Source organism: Trichomonas vaginalis, chromosome II (assembly GCF_026262505.1).
Source record: "Trichomonas vaginalis G3 chromosome II, whole genome shotgun sequence".
In the NCBI taxonomy this organism is placed as follows: domain Eukaryota; phylum Parabasalia; order Trichomonadida; family Trichomonadidae; genus Trichomonas; species Trichomonas vaginalis.
Window position 1 is genome coordinate 228473 of NC_067204.1, and position 15471 is coordinate 243943.

A 15471-nucleotide genomic window follows, 5' to 3' on the forward strand; every position below is an offset into this window, starting at 1 on the left:
ACGCGCTTGAGCCTAGAATAAAATCTTTATTTTTACATAAATGAGCTTGAAAGAAGTATTCGAACAACATCCATGGAGGTCATTTAAGAAGTTCAATGAAGCTGCAAAGAGTTGGGGATTTACTAACAGAGCTGAAGTTAAAAAGTTCTTTGACAAAAATGTTGTACATCAAACAAAAATAAACCCTTACGACTACTTTTTACCAATTTACTCCAACACTCCTGACGCATACCAATTTGACACTCTCATTCAAAGCAGAAAAGGAGGACATAAAACCATTCCTCATCTTCATAAATGTTAACACTTCGTAAAGCATATGCATTCCAATGAAAAATAAAGGAACTCGTGAAGTGTTAAGAGTTTTACAAAAGTTTGTAGCAGAACATAGCCCAAGTACTTTAACATCAGAGCCAAGACAGTGCATACCTCAGCAATGAAATCACAGATTTTCTCATTAAGCATAACATAACTCACTACACTACTGAAAGCCATAACCATAACATACTCGGTATCATTAACCGCTTCATAAGGACTCTCAGAGATTTAAATCAAGAGCGAGACTTTACCGAAGAAACAATGAAACATTTCATCGAAGTTTACAATTCCTCAACACATTCTACAACAGGACATACACCAAATTCAATGACACAACAACAAGAAGAAAAGTATATACAAAAGAACGAAGTCAAACACAAAATATCAGAAATTCAACACAAATTTACCTAATCTTAGATGTCTTCTGTTATCTTAGATGACTTTGCTTCTCATCCTTTGTTAAAGAACAGAGAACAGACATGTGTCGAATTCTTAAAGAAGCTCATGACACTTGTTAACATCTTCAGTTTGTCATTTGTGTACAGACAGCAAAGAGTTTAAGTAAGGGATGTTAAAAGAATACTTACTGATATCATACTTTTCCCTGGATTGTCCGAAGACGATTTCATGGAACTTATGAAAGAGTCCATGGCAGGTAAGTTGACAGACATGAGACTATGGGAGAACTACAAAGTCATACAAGACCCTCAATACTTCTTTCAGTAAGTTCATATCTAGCGCGAACCAAAGTTCAAAGTTGTAAAAAGTCAAGCGTACAAAAATAAAGAGTTTAGTCTTTAAGTAAGTAAGTCTGTTTGTGGTTCTGCAGCTTTCGGTTTCTTCTGGCTTGGAAGGCATTTCAGGAAGAAGGAACGTCGGACATTCGTGTTGTGTCCTGTCGGTAAGGAAGAACTTTTCCAGTTGTGAGGAAAAATTTTTCCAGTTCTGTTCGTGGGAAAAAAGTTCTCAATTTTCGAAAAGTTTGAATGGTTTACGTACGGACGACAACTCGGAAAATTTTTTCCTGTCGGAAGGAAATTTTTTTTTCCTGTTGTCGGGAAATTTTTTTCCTGTCGGATGGAAGGACTCGGAATGCCAGAAGGATTTGACAAGACCAATTTACCTTATAGAGCTACCTGAGCCATCTGAAGTCAAGCTTGAAAAATAAAGAGTTCATTTACTCTGCTTGTTTTGAAGTTGTCAAAATACTCTGTTATTTTTTCTTTCAGTAGCGGCAAACTCTTCTTTGAATTTAAGTATTGTACAACCTTTTAATATCATTAGTGTGTTTGAGTAAAGTATCTTGAAACTATTTGTTTCACATTTCATTTGGGTCGCAAACATATGAGGAAATTTCTTCTAAAAGTTCTTTTGTCTTGTTGGTTTTCAAACATGATGTGCTTGCTTTGTAGAACGAAGAAGCATTTCAAAATACTTTTGCATTTGGTACATGTCATCTTTGACCGAACGAATGAGACGGAGTTGTTTGTTATACTTGTATGTACTCATATTCTTCATTTATAGCTTCATGTGACTATAACTGTTTTGTGTTTCTCTGTTGTTGACATATCTGTCTTTACATACAAAATAAAAAAATAAAAAAAAATAAAAACTAACTTTATTTTTTCTATCTTGTATAAAAGACCAAAAATAAACGCTTTACATGTATTTTTCAGCAACTTCGTCAAATACTTTTATAGCACTATCTATCTCATCTACTTCAAACGTTTCCCTACCTTTCGTGGGAGCACCATACATCTTCTCAAACTTTTCAAGTAGTTCTGTTTCAGCAGCTCTCATATCGTTAACAAACGCAACCTTAACTCTATTGACTATACTGTCATATCTTAGAGTTATATTATATGTTCTTCCTATCTTATATCTTTTTGTGTTGAAGTCCTTCGGTTTCTGAACGATATAAAGTAAGCCTTCACTGCATACGTTCAGTATCGAATGAACCATATGTTATGAAATTATATTCCAACAACTGGGTCAATCCAGAACAAAAACTATTGGTAAGACTTTGTGCGATGAGATATGTTCTTGTTCCATAGAATCTTACCGGATATCATAAGCTCAGGATTTCTTGTCAAAATTTCTCTGAGTAGAAGCAATTTCTAACCCAGTCGTGGGATGTTTTCTTTTCAGATAGTGTTAAAATGTTCTGACAAAGAATAATTTTGTTGTATTTCTTTTGAGTATCTTACGTTTAAATCCCCTATTCTAACCACTTTGGTGTCATTGTCTATCTTTTTTAACTATTTCAAAACTCAATGTTGTCATTTTCTGTTTCTTACATTACAAAATAAAAAAAAATATTTTATAAAAAACTAACTTTATTTTTTCTATTTTGTATCTTAAGGAAATTCATGAAATTTGTTGCTGAATTCAATAAAAATAATGTTTAGGGTAGAAGGGTATATCTAACCTCTTTTCTAACCTCTTTTCTACCCTCGTGAATTTTCATGATTTCATCGTAAATGTTTTGTCAAAACTTCTTCGTAAATGTTTTGTCAAGACTTCTTCGTAAATGTTTTGTCGAAACTTCTTCATTGTAATGAGCGTAAATCAGACAAAAATATATTTTATGTTAGAATGTTAGATCTAACACGTTTTCTAACATGTTTTCTAACATGGTCTAAAACATACAAAACTCATGAAATTTCATACGGAATTCAATAAAAATATATTTTAGGGTAGAAGGTTAGATATACCCTCTTTTCTAACCTCTTTTCTACCCCAGTTATTTTATAAGCGTTTTACATGGTAAACATTGTGAATTCGTGAAATTCTAAACAATTTCGTAGCTTCTATTTCTTCTGTCAGTACATCGAATGTTTTAACTATGCCGAATGTTCTTTATATTTCTTCTTGACATCAGATAGAAGGAAATCGTCAGCTGTTTGATAGTTTTTGTTCAGAAATGTCAACATGTCCATTTTATCTTCTGGCTGGTTTCTCTACTTCTTTCTTTAAGTCAGCATAGTCGTTTCGCATACGTTCTATCTCTTTGACGAGTAGTTATATTTCCTCATTGCCGCTTTACATTTTGAACATTGTTGGGTTTCATTTTTAGCATTGTACATTGAAATCTTACCTGCTAGTATGACTAAGGCGTTCAATTGCTCTCTTAACTCAAAAGTGCGGGTTTTATCTGTTCATTCCATATCTTACCTCTTCTATCTTTATCTCTTATCTGCCATACACATTTTGCAACTAACGAAACAAAGTTGTCGTAGGTCTTAAACTCCCCAGATTTGTATATGTCAGAGATGTTCTTTATATACCATATCGCAATCTTTGTCCATGACTTGTTTTGGTTGCAATGAAATCAAGAAACTCATAGTTTACCTTTCGTATGAACTTCTTTATTCTACTGAGTCAGTTGCTTTGACTTCTATTTCGTCGAATCTCGGAATAGTAAGCTTTTGTTGTTGATTTCAGGAAGTTTAGGTAGATGGTCAATAATATCCTGCATTTCATAAAGATACTGTTCATTTGTTTCATCTTTCGCACTACAGTCTAAAGTACTTGTTAAAAGTTCCTGCTTTATCTTCTGGATTTCTGTCTCAAAAGTATATGAAGAAGGAATGAAGCTTTTCATCTCTACTAACATTGAAGTTGGGTTCATGACTAACGAGTTTGGTGCTGTTGTTGCTAACATGTTCTTACAATAAAAATAAAAAATATTTTTTTTAAAAAAACCAACTTTATTTTTTATTTCGGGAAAACTCATGAAAATTCAAGAGGGTAGAAAAGAGGTTAGAAAAGAGGTTAGATATACCCTTCTACCCTAAAATATATTTTTGCTGAATTCATGAGTTTTGTGTGTTTTAGACCATGTTAGAAAACGTGTTAGAAAAGGTGTTAGATCTAACATTCTAACATAAACATTATTTTTGTCTGATTTACGCTCATTACGATGAAATCATGACAAAACATTTACGCTCATTACGAAGAAGTTTCGACAAAACATTTACGATGAAATCATGACAAAACATTTACGATGAAATCATGACAAAACATTTACGATGAAGAAGTTTCGACAAAACATTTACGATGAAGAAGTTTCGACAAAACATTTACGATGAAATTCATGAAAATTCATGAAAATTCAAGAGGTTAGAAAAGAGGTTAGAAAACAGGTTAGATCTAACATTCTACCCTAAACATTATTTTTACTGAATTTAGCAACAAAATGAACGAGGTCAGGATGTATGTTGCTGAATTCATTCATAACACCCTTTGTAAGCTCATAAAATGCTTGTTTTGAGGTCGAGCCACTTTTGGCTCCACCGTATTCTTTCAACCAAAACTCAAGAATTTCCCGCATGAATTTTGTATAAAAAGCAACCCGCTGTTTTCCGCGGGTTGGTATATTCTTCACAAAACATTTACGTTTAGTTTACGAAGAAGTCATGACAAAACATATACGAAGAAGTCTTGACAAAACATATACGAAGAAGTCTTGACAAAACATTTACGATGAAATCATGACCTTCTACCCTAAATTATATTTTTTGGTCTGGGAACAACTTTCTCTCAATTGGAGCTGTAGCATACTCTTTGCGTAAGCGGTTCAGACCTTCTTCGAACTCTTGGTCTCTCTTCGATTTGTATTGGAATTGGTAGTAATTTGGACTGGAATTGGAATTGCTGGAACAACCAAGGGTTGGAGCTGTAGCATACTCTTTGCGTAAGCGGTTCAGACCTTCTTCGAACTCTTGGTCTCTCTTCGATTTGGATTGAGATTGGACTTGCTGGAACTGAGGTGCAGGGGCTGGTGCTTTAGGTTCCTCTGGTTGGGAATGGACTCGGTTGGTGGGACGTCGGACATTCGTCTGTGGCTTAACCGTCGGACCACAACGATAAAAATCTCTGCTCCTAGCAGTACTGCTACTGACAGTAGCAGTACTTTTACTGACAGTAGCAGTACTTTTCTGACAGTAGCAGTACTTTTTCTGACAGTAGCAGTACTTTTACTGACAGTAGCAGTACTTTATCGTCGAAAACCCTCTCAAATTTTCCTTTTTACTGCTCCTAGCAGTACTTTTACTGCTCTAGCAGTACTGCTACTGACAGTAGCAGTACTTTTTTGACAGTAGCAGTACTTTTTCTGACAGAGCAGTACTTTTACTGACAGTAGCAGTACTGCTAGTAGCAGAGATTTTTATCGTCCAACTTTACAAATGTAAACTCCTATCGTTCTATTTTCTTCACTAGGGTCTAACACCAAAGTAACCTTACAAATGTAAACTTATATCGTTCTATTTTCTTCACTAGGGTCTAACACCAAAGTAACCTATGTACATGAAATTTCACTGCATAAAAGGAAAAAACCTGCGCGAATCGGGATTTGAACCGAGGTCTTCGACGCCTTTAACGAGGTAGCCCATACCACTGAGCTATGAGCCGCTTACATATTCACAAAATAAAAATTGTTTTCATGAGTTTTCTACGATGTTAGAAAAAATGTTTTTTCTAATATCTTCACATTCAATACTTTTTCAGCACTTTTCCGTAGTTATATATGAAAGACAATTCGAGATAAAATCATAGTACAATGTATAATATGCTGCACACCGTTTGTTGTGAACCAGACTTGAAAGTCAGAGAAACTGTTACTAGGTGGTTCGTAGAATTTAGAGGTAAGGTCATAAAAGTCCTTACCAATACATAGAAAACTATTGTTGCTTGAACTGAAACTTGCATGACACATAACATTTTGAGGGTCGAACACGTTTCTATAAACTGTCAAACTGTTTTGGGGGTTGGGGGCCGTAAATAAAGCTTAAAGAACTTTCAACACAGTTTTGAAGGGTCTGTCAGTGCGTCAATGAGATAGTATTCGAAGTCAGTCAATAATCTTTTTAAAGTCATTTCATACAGGATAAAATTTAATGTTGTGAAGAAATAGTGTTTATCTCAAAAAAATAAAGTTAGTTTTTATTTTATTTATTTTTTATCCTGTATGTAAAGACAGATATGTCAACATTAGAGAACACAACAACTGCTATCGTTCATGAAGTCATAAATGAAGAATACGAATACATACAGTATAACAAACAATTGAGACTCATTCGTTCTGTCAAAGACGACATGTACCAAATGCAAAGTATTTTGACGGCTTGTTTTGCTCCAGATACTAAGCTTCCTAAAGACTGGTTTAGGAACCAAAGCACCATAGAACTATTAAGTGAAGCACAGCGAGACGTACTTTTTTCTGAAAACAGTGAAGAACAGCGAGTAGGTAAAAAATCCCAGTCGCCAAAACTCTATGAAAACCGTGAAAAATTGCCAAACGGTTTGAGGATATTATGTTCATAGACTTTAGTAAATGCAGTTGCAATGTGGGCTTCACCACGTTATGCTTGGAATATTTACAAACTTCTTGACGAACTTCACAGACAAGAACGTGGAGAGATGGAAAAGAAACTTCAAGCAAAAGATGAAGTCATTGAATCCAAAGACAAAAGCATACAGAAAAGAATACCGCGTTCAGTACCAAAAGGAAAGGAAAAGAACTATAAGTATATGATTTATACTGAAGAGTTGGAGAATGAAGAAGATAAAGATATGGTTATGTTGCATTTAGTCAGAAGAAACAACAAAAGCTTTTATGACCTTGCTAAAATATATAAATCTGACAGAAACTGGTTCTATCGTGAAAACTTACCGATTTCAATGACACCGAATGAGCAAATAAAAGAAATTGTCAAAAATACTCTTCCTCAAACACACTATGACATCAAAGGTTGCACAATACTTACCTTCAAAGAAGACTTGCCGCTACTGAAGGAAAAAATAACAGAATATTTCGACAACTTCAAAGAGGAAGAATGAAGTCACGACAACATTAACGAAGAAGTCACGACAACATTAACGAAGAGAAAACAGGTGACATCTCACCTCTTCACCAAAAATATATTTTTGGTTAAATAGCTTCAGGGTCAATTTCTTCAACCATTTCACTTTCTTCGTCAATGTCAATAGAAGCTTCTTCAACCTTTGGTAAGAACTTTTGTATGACATCTTTGTTCGTTATTGTCTTCAGAGATGAAGGATAATATTTCACATTTGTTTCACCTTTCTTATATTCTTTCTGCTGCGATAAATCTAAAACAATACTGAAGAAGTCAATGTTGGAGTTCTTTATAACAGTATAATGAGTATCTTTGACATTCACGAAGAAACTCTTTTGTTTCAAAACTACTGCTAACTCTTGTGAAGTATAACGTTTGCGGTCAATGACAATAGCTAATGGTCTGACATACTGACCGAACTTAGATTCTTTCACAAACTTCTTGTTAAAGATAACATTAACGTTTGAAGCACCATTGAACTCATTCTTGATGGCAGTAGCGAGAGCATTGTATGAAAAGAACTTGCAATCTTGCATGTGTTTCATTAAAATAAAAATATTAAATTATTTTGAAAAATAACTTAAAAAAATCTAATCTAATTTTTTCAAAAAATATTTTTTTATTTCCTACTAAAGATGTATCGGAAGTTGTCTAAGTTAGAACACTCGGAAATAAAACAACTTCTTACAGAAGCTAATATAGATGTTGCAAAACATTACGCGACAAACAAAAAAGCACTCGCTGACTTCATTAAAGACTACAATGGTGCAATAAGTTATGATAGAATTCATGAGTTCATAAAGCCGCAACGCGGCGAGGACGAAGTCCATGCAAGAGCATTTCCTTTAAATGACATTGCTATTGACTTATATCATAGACGTTCAGTACCTCATGAAGTAAGAAGAGAAATGTTTGACATAACAAATGCAAACGTTGGTCATACTCGTAAAGCTCTTTCGCATGATGTTCGTCAAGAAATGTTTGACATAACAAACAATAATGCAAACGTTGGTGAAACAAGAAGAAGAGACGACACACTGAAACAACAGAGAAGAGAGATGTTTAAAAGTGCTATAGAACAAGTTCGCAAAGCTAACGATGTCATTCGTTCCATTGACGACAAACCAAAAGAAGGTGAGAGATGGTTAAAGAAAGATGAAGAGAATAGGAAGAGAAATGTGAAGTCAGGCAATAGACTCATTGACTTTAACATCGAAGCTTTAGATGAACCAAACAGAGAATATTTACACAAACATTTCGGTAAGGTTTTCATGAGACTCTTAGAGAAAATTAAAATAAACTCGCAACAAAGATGGATGGTATGTTATAAACTTGGTGGAAAGTATGAATGTTCTACGTTAAACCTCAATAATATTGGAACATTACTACATCAGCTCTTGAAGGAGAACTTTATATCAGAGATAGAAGCAAATGCTGCAGGTATTGTTGAAATGCACTATGACTTCTTCTTGACAAACATAAAGAATCTTACTGAAATAAAGATGTATGATTTAACAGAATATGAAGGCTTAACGATGTCAGATGTAAAGAAAGGCAAACCAAAAAAGAGACCATATAGAGATGAAAGCACACTGACAAATGACCAGAAAGCCATTTTGGAAGCTCTTAAGCAAACAGGAAACCCAGCACTTATAGAAAGCTTTTGGAAAGATAATGGTGAAAAGAAGTTTTATAAGAAGAGAAGCGGTCAGTTATGGAAGTATCTTTGCACATTACCTATAAATCTTGAACGCTACCAAATCTTCAATGAACTGAACAAAAGAACTGCAATACTTATGACAGAGGACAATTGTTTCGTTTATGCTTGCATTCAGGCTGGAGTAAATGAAGAAACTATTGACCACATGAGAGAAGTCATTCGTGTTAGAGACTTTCCTCAAAGTAAAGTACAAGAAATTTCTGACGCAACAGGTATAGCATTTAATGTTACCATTGGTTATTTCAATGACTCAAGACATAATGAAATAAAGAGATATATACCAAAAGAATGCGAAACTGTTAGAACTATTGACTTACTTCTTGTTGAAGACCACTACATGCTAAATGAAAGATTCCAATGACAACATACTTCATTCGAAACTATAAAGAAATTCTCAAAGCTTGTGGTGGAATGAACATTGAGAAACAGATGAAGATTTATACAAAGAGAGAAGATAAATATGTAGTTCGTTATGATAGAACAACACCGTTATGGGATGTTATGAAAACATTGTGGGAGTGCAAATATTTCGAACCTATTTCTTATGGAGAACTTTTCACATATACTACTGACTTATATAAACAGAACCTTGCACCATTTAAAGATTTGACATATGCTCCAAAGTATTGTGTACAACTGAAGAAGAAAGCAGAGTCAAAAGAAGTAAATAAAGCTAAATGTAAATTCATCCTGAGCACGTTTTCTTTGCTGACTTTGAGTGTAGTACGGATGGCTTTCATAAAGCTTTTAACATCTGTTATGACAGTGAAGATGGTTCAGTGAGTGAAAGCATTTGGGGTCAAAACTGTGCAACAGAATTTTTGGAAAGACTTCCTGACAAGAGTTTAATATATTTTCACAACCTCAGTTATGACATAAACTTCATCTTAAGACACATGACAGAAGTGAAAGGAACTCCCATCATTAAAGGTTCACGAACAATGCAAATAACTGGTTTATATAAAGGACGGGCAATTATTATAAAAGACTCTTACAGTGTTATAAATAAGAAGCTTAAACTATTTCCTGCTATGTTTAACTTACAAACAGGACCGAAAGAAGTATTTCCATACAACTACTACAGCAGTGTTTTGTTAGCAAATGACAACAGAACTGGTGTCATTTCTGAAGCATGTAAGTTTATCCATGATGCAGATACATTTATGAAGAACATAGATTCCATCAAAGGTTGCAGAATAGATGAAAACCACTTCGACTTAGAAAAATATAGCACGTTTTACTGCAAACAAGATGTAAGAATTTTAAGAGAAGGTTTTGTAAAGTTCCGCAATGACTTATTGAAAGAGTTTGATTTAAACGTTTATGACTACGTTAGTATTTGTTCTATTGCTAACAAATTGTTTGAGAACAGAGTATACTTCCCGAATGGAAATCTTTATGACCTCTCAAATAAACCAAGAGAATTTATTTCGAGATGCATTCAAGGTGGAAGATGTATGTTGTCAGATAACATGAAACAAAAGAGCAAAAAGAAACTCATTGCTGACTTCGACACTGTTTCATTATATCCTTCAGCTATAGCAAGACTTTATACTTTAGAAGGTATTCCAAAAGTATTGAAGGATGAGATGTTAAGCACAGAGTATCTCATGAGACATTTATTCGATGATGACCAAAAGGAACCCATTGGTGAAAAGTTTATGTCTGGCTTCTTTGTTCTCATTAAGATAACAGAGATTGGTATACCCAGACACTTTCATTTAATAGTTTGCGACCCTGAACTAAATCCAGAACTTAACGTTCCAAGAAGTTCAAACACTTGCTGTCTCATGTATGTTGACCATATAACATTACAAGACCTCATAAAATATCAAGGTGTCAAATGTGAAGTGTTGCAAGGATACTATTACGATGGAAACAGAGATATGAGAATAAGAGATGAAGTAAAGAAGTTGTTTGAGTTAAGGTTAAAGTATAAGAAAGAAGAAAACCCTTACAAGAAATTATAAAACTCATTCTGAACAGCATTTATGGCAAAACTATTCTATCTCCTATTGAGTCAAAAATAACCATAGTAGATGACAAAGATGCTATAAGATATGCTATAAGAAATTACAACCATATAGTGAAGTTCGAAGGTTTGGATGGTTCAGATAAAAACTATTTTCAAGCTAACGAAAAGCATTTGCAGACACTTTAACTTCTGTCCACTTGGTGTTAATATTCTGTCTATGTCAAAACGTATTATGAATGAAGTATTCTGTACTGCAGAGGACATGGGTCTTCAAATATTTTACCAGGATACCGACAGTATGCACTTATATAATGAAGACATCCCAAAGCTTGCAGCAGAGTTTAAGAAGAGATACGGTAGAGAACTTATAGGAAAGAACCTTGGTCAATTTCATAGCGACTTTGCAGAAATAACACCTGGAAAACAAAGTTTAGCTTATAAAAGTATTTTCTGTGGAAAGAAGACCTACATAGACTTACTCACTAACGATTTAAATGAAGTTGCATTTCACTGCAGAATGAAAGGCGTGAAGCAAGATGTTATTGCTTTAACCGCTAATGAAATGTTTCCTGAAGCTATACAATGCTATTACAATGAAGATAAGAACATTCACATACCTGTTGGAACATATGACAAAGACTCTGAGTTCAGTTTAATGAAACTTTACAAAGCACTTTATGATGGTCAAGAGATTGCATTCGACTTATGTAAGTCATGTCAACCTTGCTTTGCTGAAAAGTTCAACTTTTCAATAACGACTAAAACAAGCTTTATTCGTAAGTTGAAGTTCTGAGGTCATGGGCTTCGCCCTTGCCGCTAGCGGCTTATTTTTGTCAGCAATGAGGTCATGAATGAGGTCATGAATGAGGTCATTCGTGATAAAAATAAAGCTAGCGTAGATTTTACAATACTGCGATGGTAGAGTTTAAGAGTTGTGCTTCAATGTAGAGACAGTCCTTATGGTCTGGAGGCAAGAACACCGGACATTTATGGTCATGAGTGGAGAACATGTCTATCCAAAACTCACGATTGAAGCCGGTTAATTTATAGTATTTAGGGTTAGGAAGTGGTGAAGTTCTTGTATGACCAATGAACTCATTTTCAACTCCTTTACTTAAGTTTGAATATAATATAGCTTGCTTTCTATCCCAAATGCCAGGTGTTACAATCTTTGAAAATTCATTTTTCCTCGGAAGCATTGCATCATAATTGAAAACATTCTTAAAATCATCACTTGGTTCGGAGATTTGAAATCTTATACGTAATGGATTTTTTTTCTCTTTAGCGACTTCATTGAATGGTGAGAATACAATGAATTGACAGTCATGAGTTCCATCTTCATTTTCATTAAATTCATAATGAAAGTCTATAAGTTGTGGCTGACTACCTTCTTCTTTCAGTTGTGCAAGAAACTCACGTAAAGGCTGTAAAGTTTGTACTTCAATGTTGAACTTTTTCTCGAACATCTCATTAAATGAAATCATACATTGCAACAATGTTGTATCGTCTTTAAAGTATTTGTATATGTGAATGTTTTGGGCGCTTAAAGACTGTTCGTCATTTTCTATCTCGACTTGAAGTATAAAGTCAACCTTTCTGAAAGCACGTGTTATATACATAGATGTTATGCCAATGTACTTCTCTTCATTTATGTTCACAATCCAGTCTGTTGGAAACTTAAACGTTACTCTGTTCCCCTTTATTTTGACGTCAGGGTTTTCACTACTGAACGCAACAGATAAAGGTATTTGTCTATACATTTAGTTCGGATAAAAATAAACCATTTACTCTTTCTTTGCTTCAGCTTCTTCTCTAGCTTTCTTTGCCAGCAAACGTGGGTTCTTTTGTCTTCCAGCAGCTAATGCAGCTAGTTGTTTTTCACTAAGTTTTCTCTTTGGTCTCTCTGGCTTTTGTTCTTGTTTTTGTTCCTTCAGTTCGGATAAAATTTGCTCACGAATTTCTTTCTTCAATGCTTCAACATCTATGACACCTTGGGTCTTGTCCGTAGGGCTTGTCTGAGTCATTTGATTGCAGATAAAAAACAAAATTAAAACTTTAACCGATGTAAAATGAGCTTGTCAAAATCAGAGCGAGAGTCTATTATATTAAATGACGCAAGAGGAATACAACATCCTTTCTATTACGTAAGTCAGAGTAAAGATGGTAAAATATACGTAAGAAAAAGAAAGGTACCATTAGCGAATGCAGAGAGCGACAACATTAAGGTGCATGGCAAGGGTGAAGTCCATGAAGTCCATATAAAACCTTCTGTTCAAACTGAGCCACCAAAAGAACAAGAAGAAAAGAAGCCAGATGTACTTTCAATAACGAACCAAGAGCTTATTGCAAAGTTCGTGAATTTCATTGAAAAACAAACCGAGTCAAAGAACCCTGACCCGCCAGTGAAAGAAGTTGAGACAAAAGAGAATGTACAGTTCATTGAAAATGTCAAGAAACAACTTCCACCACGAATGCCAAGAAGAAGAGTGAGAATAATGAAGTAAATAGATATTTTTATCTGAAGTAAATACATGCAGAACGAACAGCTAAACGAATTTACTCCAGCAGAGCATATTCATCAGATTCGCTCATATTTCGATATCATAGACAATGCAGTTCAAATTGGTGACACTAATAGAAAATATTCTGACGCAAAGATTCCATCACAACCTGGAACTGCTAAAGATAACACATGGGTAACATTCAATCTCTCACCTCCTGGTGAAAATATGTTGGACCTTTACAATACATTCATTACGTATAAAATGGAAGGTCAATTTATTGTAGATAAAGAAATTGGTTCAGGTTCCAATAAAACAAACCCACCAGGATTTTGGATTGGTTTCGATGACGCTTTCTATGCAGTTGCTGGATATCAAATCCTTGCAAATGGTCGTATCGTATATTCTCAAGACAACGCAAGAGAAGAAGCATATATAACTTCAAACTCACAAACTACCGAACAAATAAAGAAAGTCGATGTTTTCTCAAAGACTCGACATGAAGATGTATGGAGTCATTCGGGAACATGCAGAACAGGACAAATTGTTAGTGGTCCAATTACAGCAGGAAAATCATTTGATTTTAAGCTTCGTTTAAGAATTCCTGTTAGAAAGTTTTTACCATTAGAACCTATTCGATTTATTCCAGCTTTTGCAGGAAACATTCAGCTTAAAGTAAAGTTCAGTAGCGACGCCTTACAATGCACATCTATATCTGTAAATGATATCATTGCTTTCAATCCAACTCTTAAAGTTGCATTTGCTTCAGGTTCAAATCCACCGACAAATAAATTTGTTCCATGGAATGAACCATTCACTATGATAACGAGTGCAACTGAAGCTAGTGGAACAGTTACTATTACAACTGTAACCCAGCAACTATTTCGAACAAAGATGGATTTTAATGAATGTTTTATTCATCCAAAGTCATTCTCTTTAGACCCTAACATTTATACAGAACTTGTAGAACATTATACAAACGAGGCTTTATGTTTTCCTGTTAAAGTTATGGATTGGATTCCTATGGACGGTTCATTCTCAAAGAATACAGATAGTTCAAGTGCAACATTTACAGCAGCTTATACGCCTATTAATGTTAAAAGTATTTGGGCACTATTTAGAAAGAAAGACAACTATTATGTTAATTTTGAGAACCCTAAGTTTAAATATCTTCAGCTTTCCATGGGAGCTTATGGAAATATGCCTGCAGAACCTGAAAAATCATATGGACCTGTATTTTATGAAATGGTTGCGAACGCTTGCAATACAAACAATGATATGATTGGATTTAATGAAGATGTTATGAGGTCATTGGTGGATGATGGTAGTGTGGAACATAAATGGGATAGCTATGACAACACACATTTCTTATGTGGTTTTCCAACAGAAGTGGACTTTTGCTTCCAACAAGGTCAAACATCTACTGCTCCAATAACATACAAATTGTCTGTTAAAGGACCTATTGAACTAGCAACAGAAAATGTACCAAAGCCACTTATTGGATTTATGAGGGATTGTTGCTTTGCAATACAAGTAAGACAGTCAGGCATCCCCATAATAAGATTAGATGACTATAACTTAGCCACAGACGACAGTGAGGAATAAAGGATGAACGTTTATTTTTAAAGCTTATAAATGAGTTCTTCATCAAGCTCTCGTGAACCTTCACCATCTGTGAAACAAACTTTACCAAACGATTATGGAGCACCTATTGAATATTTCTTACGAGCTGCACAATGACAAAGAGCAGTTTCACCAAGGTTAGGTGTTCCACCAGCTCCTGTCAAAAATAGCATTTGGTCAAGTCCTTATATAAGATATGGTCTCCCACTAGGTTTGCTAGCTACAGCAGGAGCAGTAATGATGTTGAAAAGAAACAAAGCAAATGTTATAAATAATACTGAAGTAGCTGAATTTGAACAAACTCCGACACCATCGCCAAAACCAACGCCTTCACAAGCAAAACCTTCAATAACTCCTGAACCTATGGAAGTACAAACTCCTGTTCAAAAGTCAACTCCTAAACCGACTCCAACATTTAAACCAGAACCTACTCCTCAAATAAATCGTAAAACTCCTGCGTTTCCTTACTGAAAA

At 34.7% G+C, this 15471-nt stretch overlaps 10 protein-coding genes and 2 pseudogenes across 12 annotated transcripts, besides 1 other annotated feature; 7 read left to right on the top strand and 5 right to left on the bottom strand.

Annotated features, from left to right (window-relative positions):
• Nucleotides 1-15471: part of a mobile genetic element that runs on past both edges of the window.
• On the top strand, nt 41-195 carry TVAGG3_0458850 (uncharacterized protein; the record flags this gene model as incomplete). Its single annotated transcript, XM_051234971.1, has 1 exon — nt 41-195. A coding segment is annotated over one exon (155 nt), but the record flags the coding sequence as incomplete, so codon positions are not given.
• TVAGG3_0458860 lies at nt 991-2277 on the bottom strand (annotated as a pseudogene). Its single transcript has one exon. A coding segment is annotated over exon 1 (1287 nt).
• TVAGG3_0458870 lies at nt 4858-5056 on the bottom strand (annotated as a pseudogene). Its single transcript has one exon. A coding segment is annotated over exon 1 (199 nt).
• TVAGG3_0458880 (uncharacterized protein) lies at nt 7250-7723 on the bottom strand (the record flags this gene model as incomplete). The annotated part of the gene is made up of 1 exon (XM_051234972.1): nt 7250-7723. One exon carries the CDS (start codon nt 7721-7723, stop codon nt 7250-7252), a length of 474 nt encoding a protein of 157 aa, XP_051092796.1.
• Nucleotides 7814-9196, top strand: TVAGG3_0458890 (organellar and viral DNA polymerase type B; the record flags this gene model as incomplete). Its single annotated transcript, XM_051234973.1, has 1 exon — nt 7814-9196. A coding segment is annotated over one exon (1383 nt), but the record flags the coding sequence as incomplete, so codon positions are not given.
• TVAGG3_0458900 (organellar and viral DNA polymerase type B) lies at nt 11106-11666 on the top strand (the record flags this gene model as incomplete). Its single annotated transcript, XM_051234974.1, has 1 exon — nt 11106-11666. One exon carries the CDS (start codon nt 11106-11108, stop codon nt 11664-11666), a length of 561 nt encoding a protein of 186 aa, XP_051092798.1.
• Nucleotides 11776-12339, bottom strand: TVAGG3_0458910 (uncharacterized protein; the record flags this gene model as incomplete). The annotated part of the gene is made up of 1 exon (XM_051234975.1): nt 11776-12339. One exon carries the CDS (start codon nt 12337-12339, stop codon nt 11776-11778), a length of 564 nt encoding a protein of 187 aa, XP_051092799.1.
• Nucleotides 12741-12897, bottom strand: TVAGG3_0458920 (uncharacterized protein; the record flags this gene model as incomplete). Its single annotated transcript, XM_051234976.1, has 1 exon — nt 12741-12897. A coding segment is annotated over one exon (157 nt), but the record flags the coding sequence as incomplete, so codon positions are not given.
• Nucleotides 12943-13377, top strand: TVAGG3_0458930 (uncharacterized protein; the record flags this gene model as incomplete). Its single annotated transcript, XM_051234977.1, has 1 exon — nt 12943-13377. The coding sequence occupies one exon, from the start codon at nt 12943-12945 to the stop codon at nt 13375-13377; it is 435 nt and encodes a 144-aa protein (XP_051092801.1).
• Nucleotides 13405-13972, top strand: TVAGG3_0458940 (uncharacterized protein; the record flags this gene model as incomplete). The annotated part of the gene is made up of 1 exon (XM_051234978.1): nt 13405-13972. A coding segment is annotated over one exon (568 nt), but the record flags the coding sequence as incomplete, so codon positions are not given.
• TVAGG3_0458950 (uncharacterized protein) lies at nt 14269-14979 on the top strand (the record flags this gene model as incomplete). The annotated part of the gene is made up of 1 exon (XM_051234979.1): nt 14269-14979. The coding sequence occupies one exon, from the start codon at nt 14269-14271 to the stop codon at nt 14977-14979; it is 711 nt and encodes a 236-aa protein (XP_051092803.1).
• TVAGG3_0458960 (kinase C-related family) lies at nt 15235-15468 on the top strand (the record flags this gene model as incomplete). The annotated part of the gene is made up of 1 exon (XM_051234980.1): nt 15235-15468. One exon carries the CDS (start codon nt 15235-15237, stop codon nt 15466-15468), a length of 234 nt encoding a protein of 77 aa, XP_051092804.1.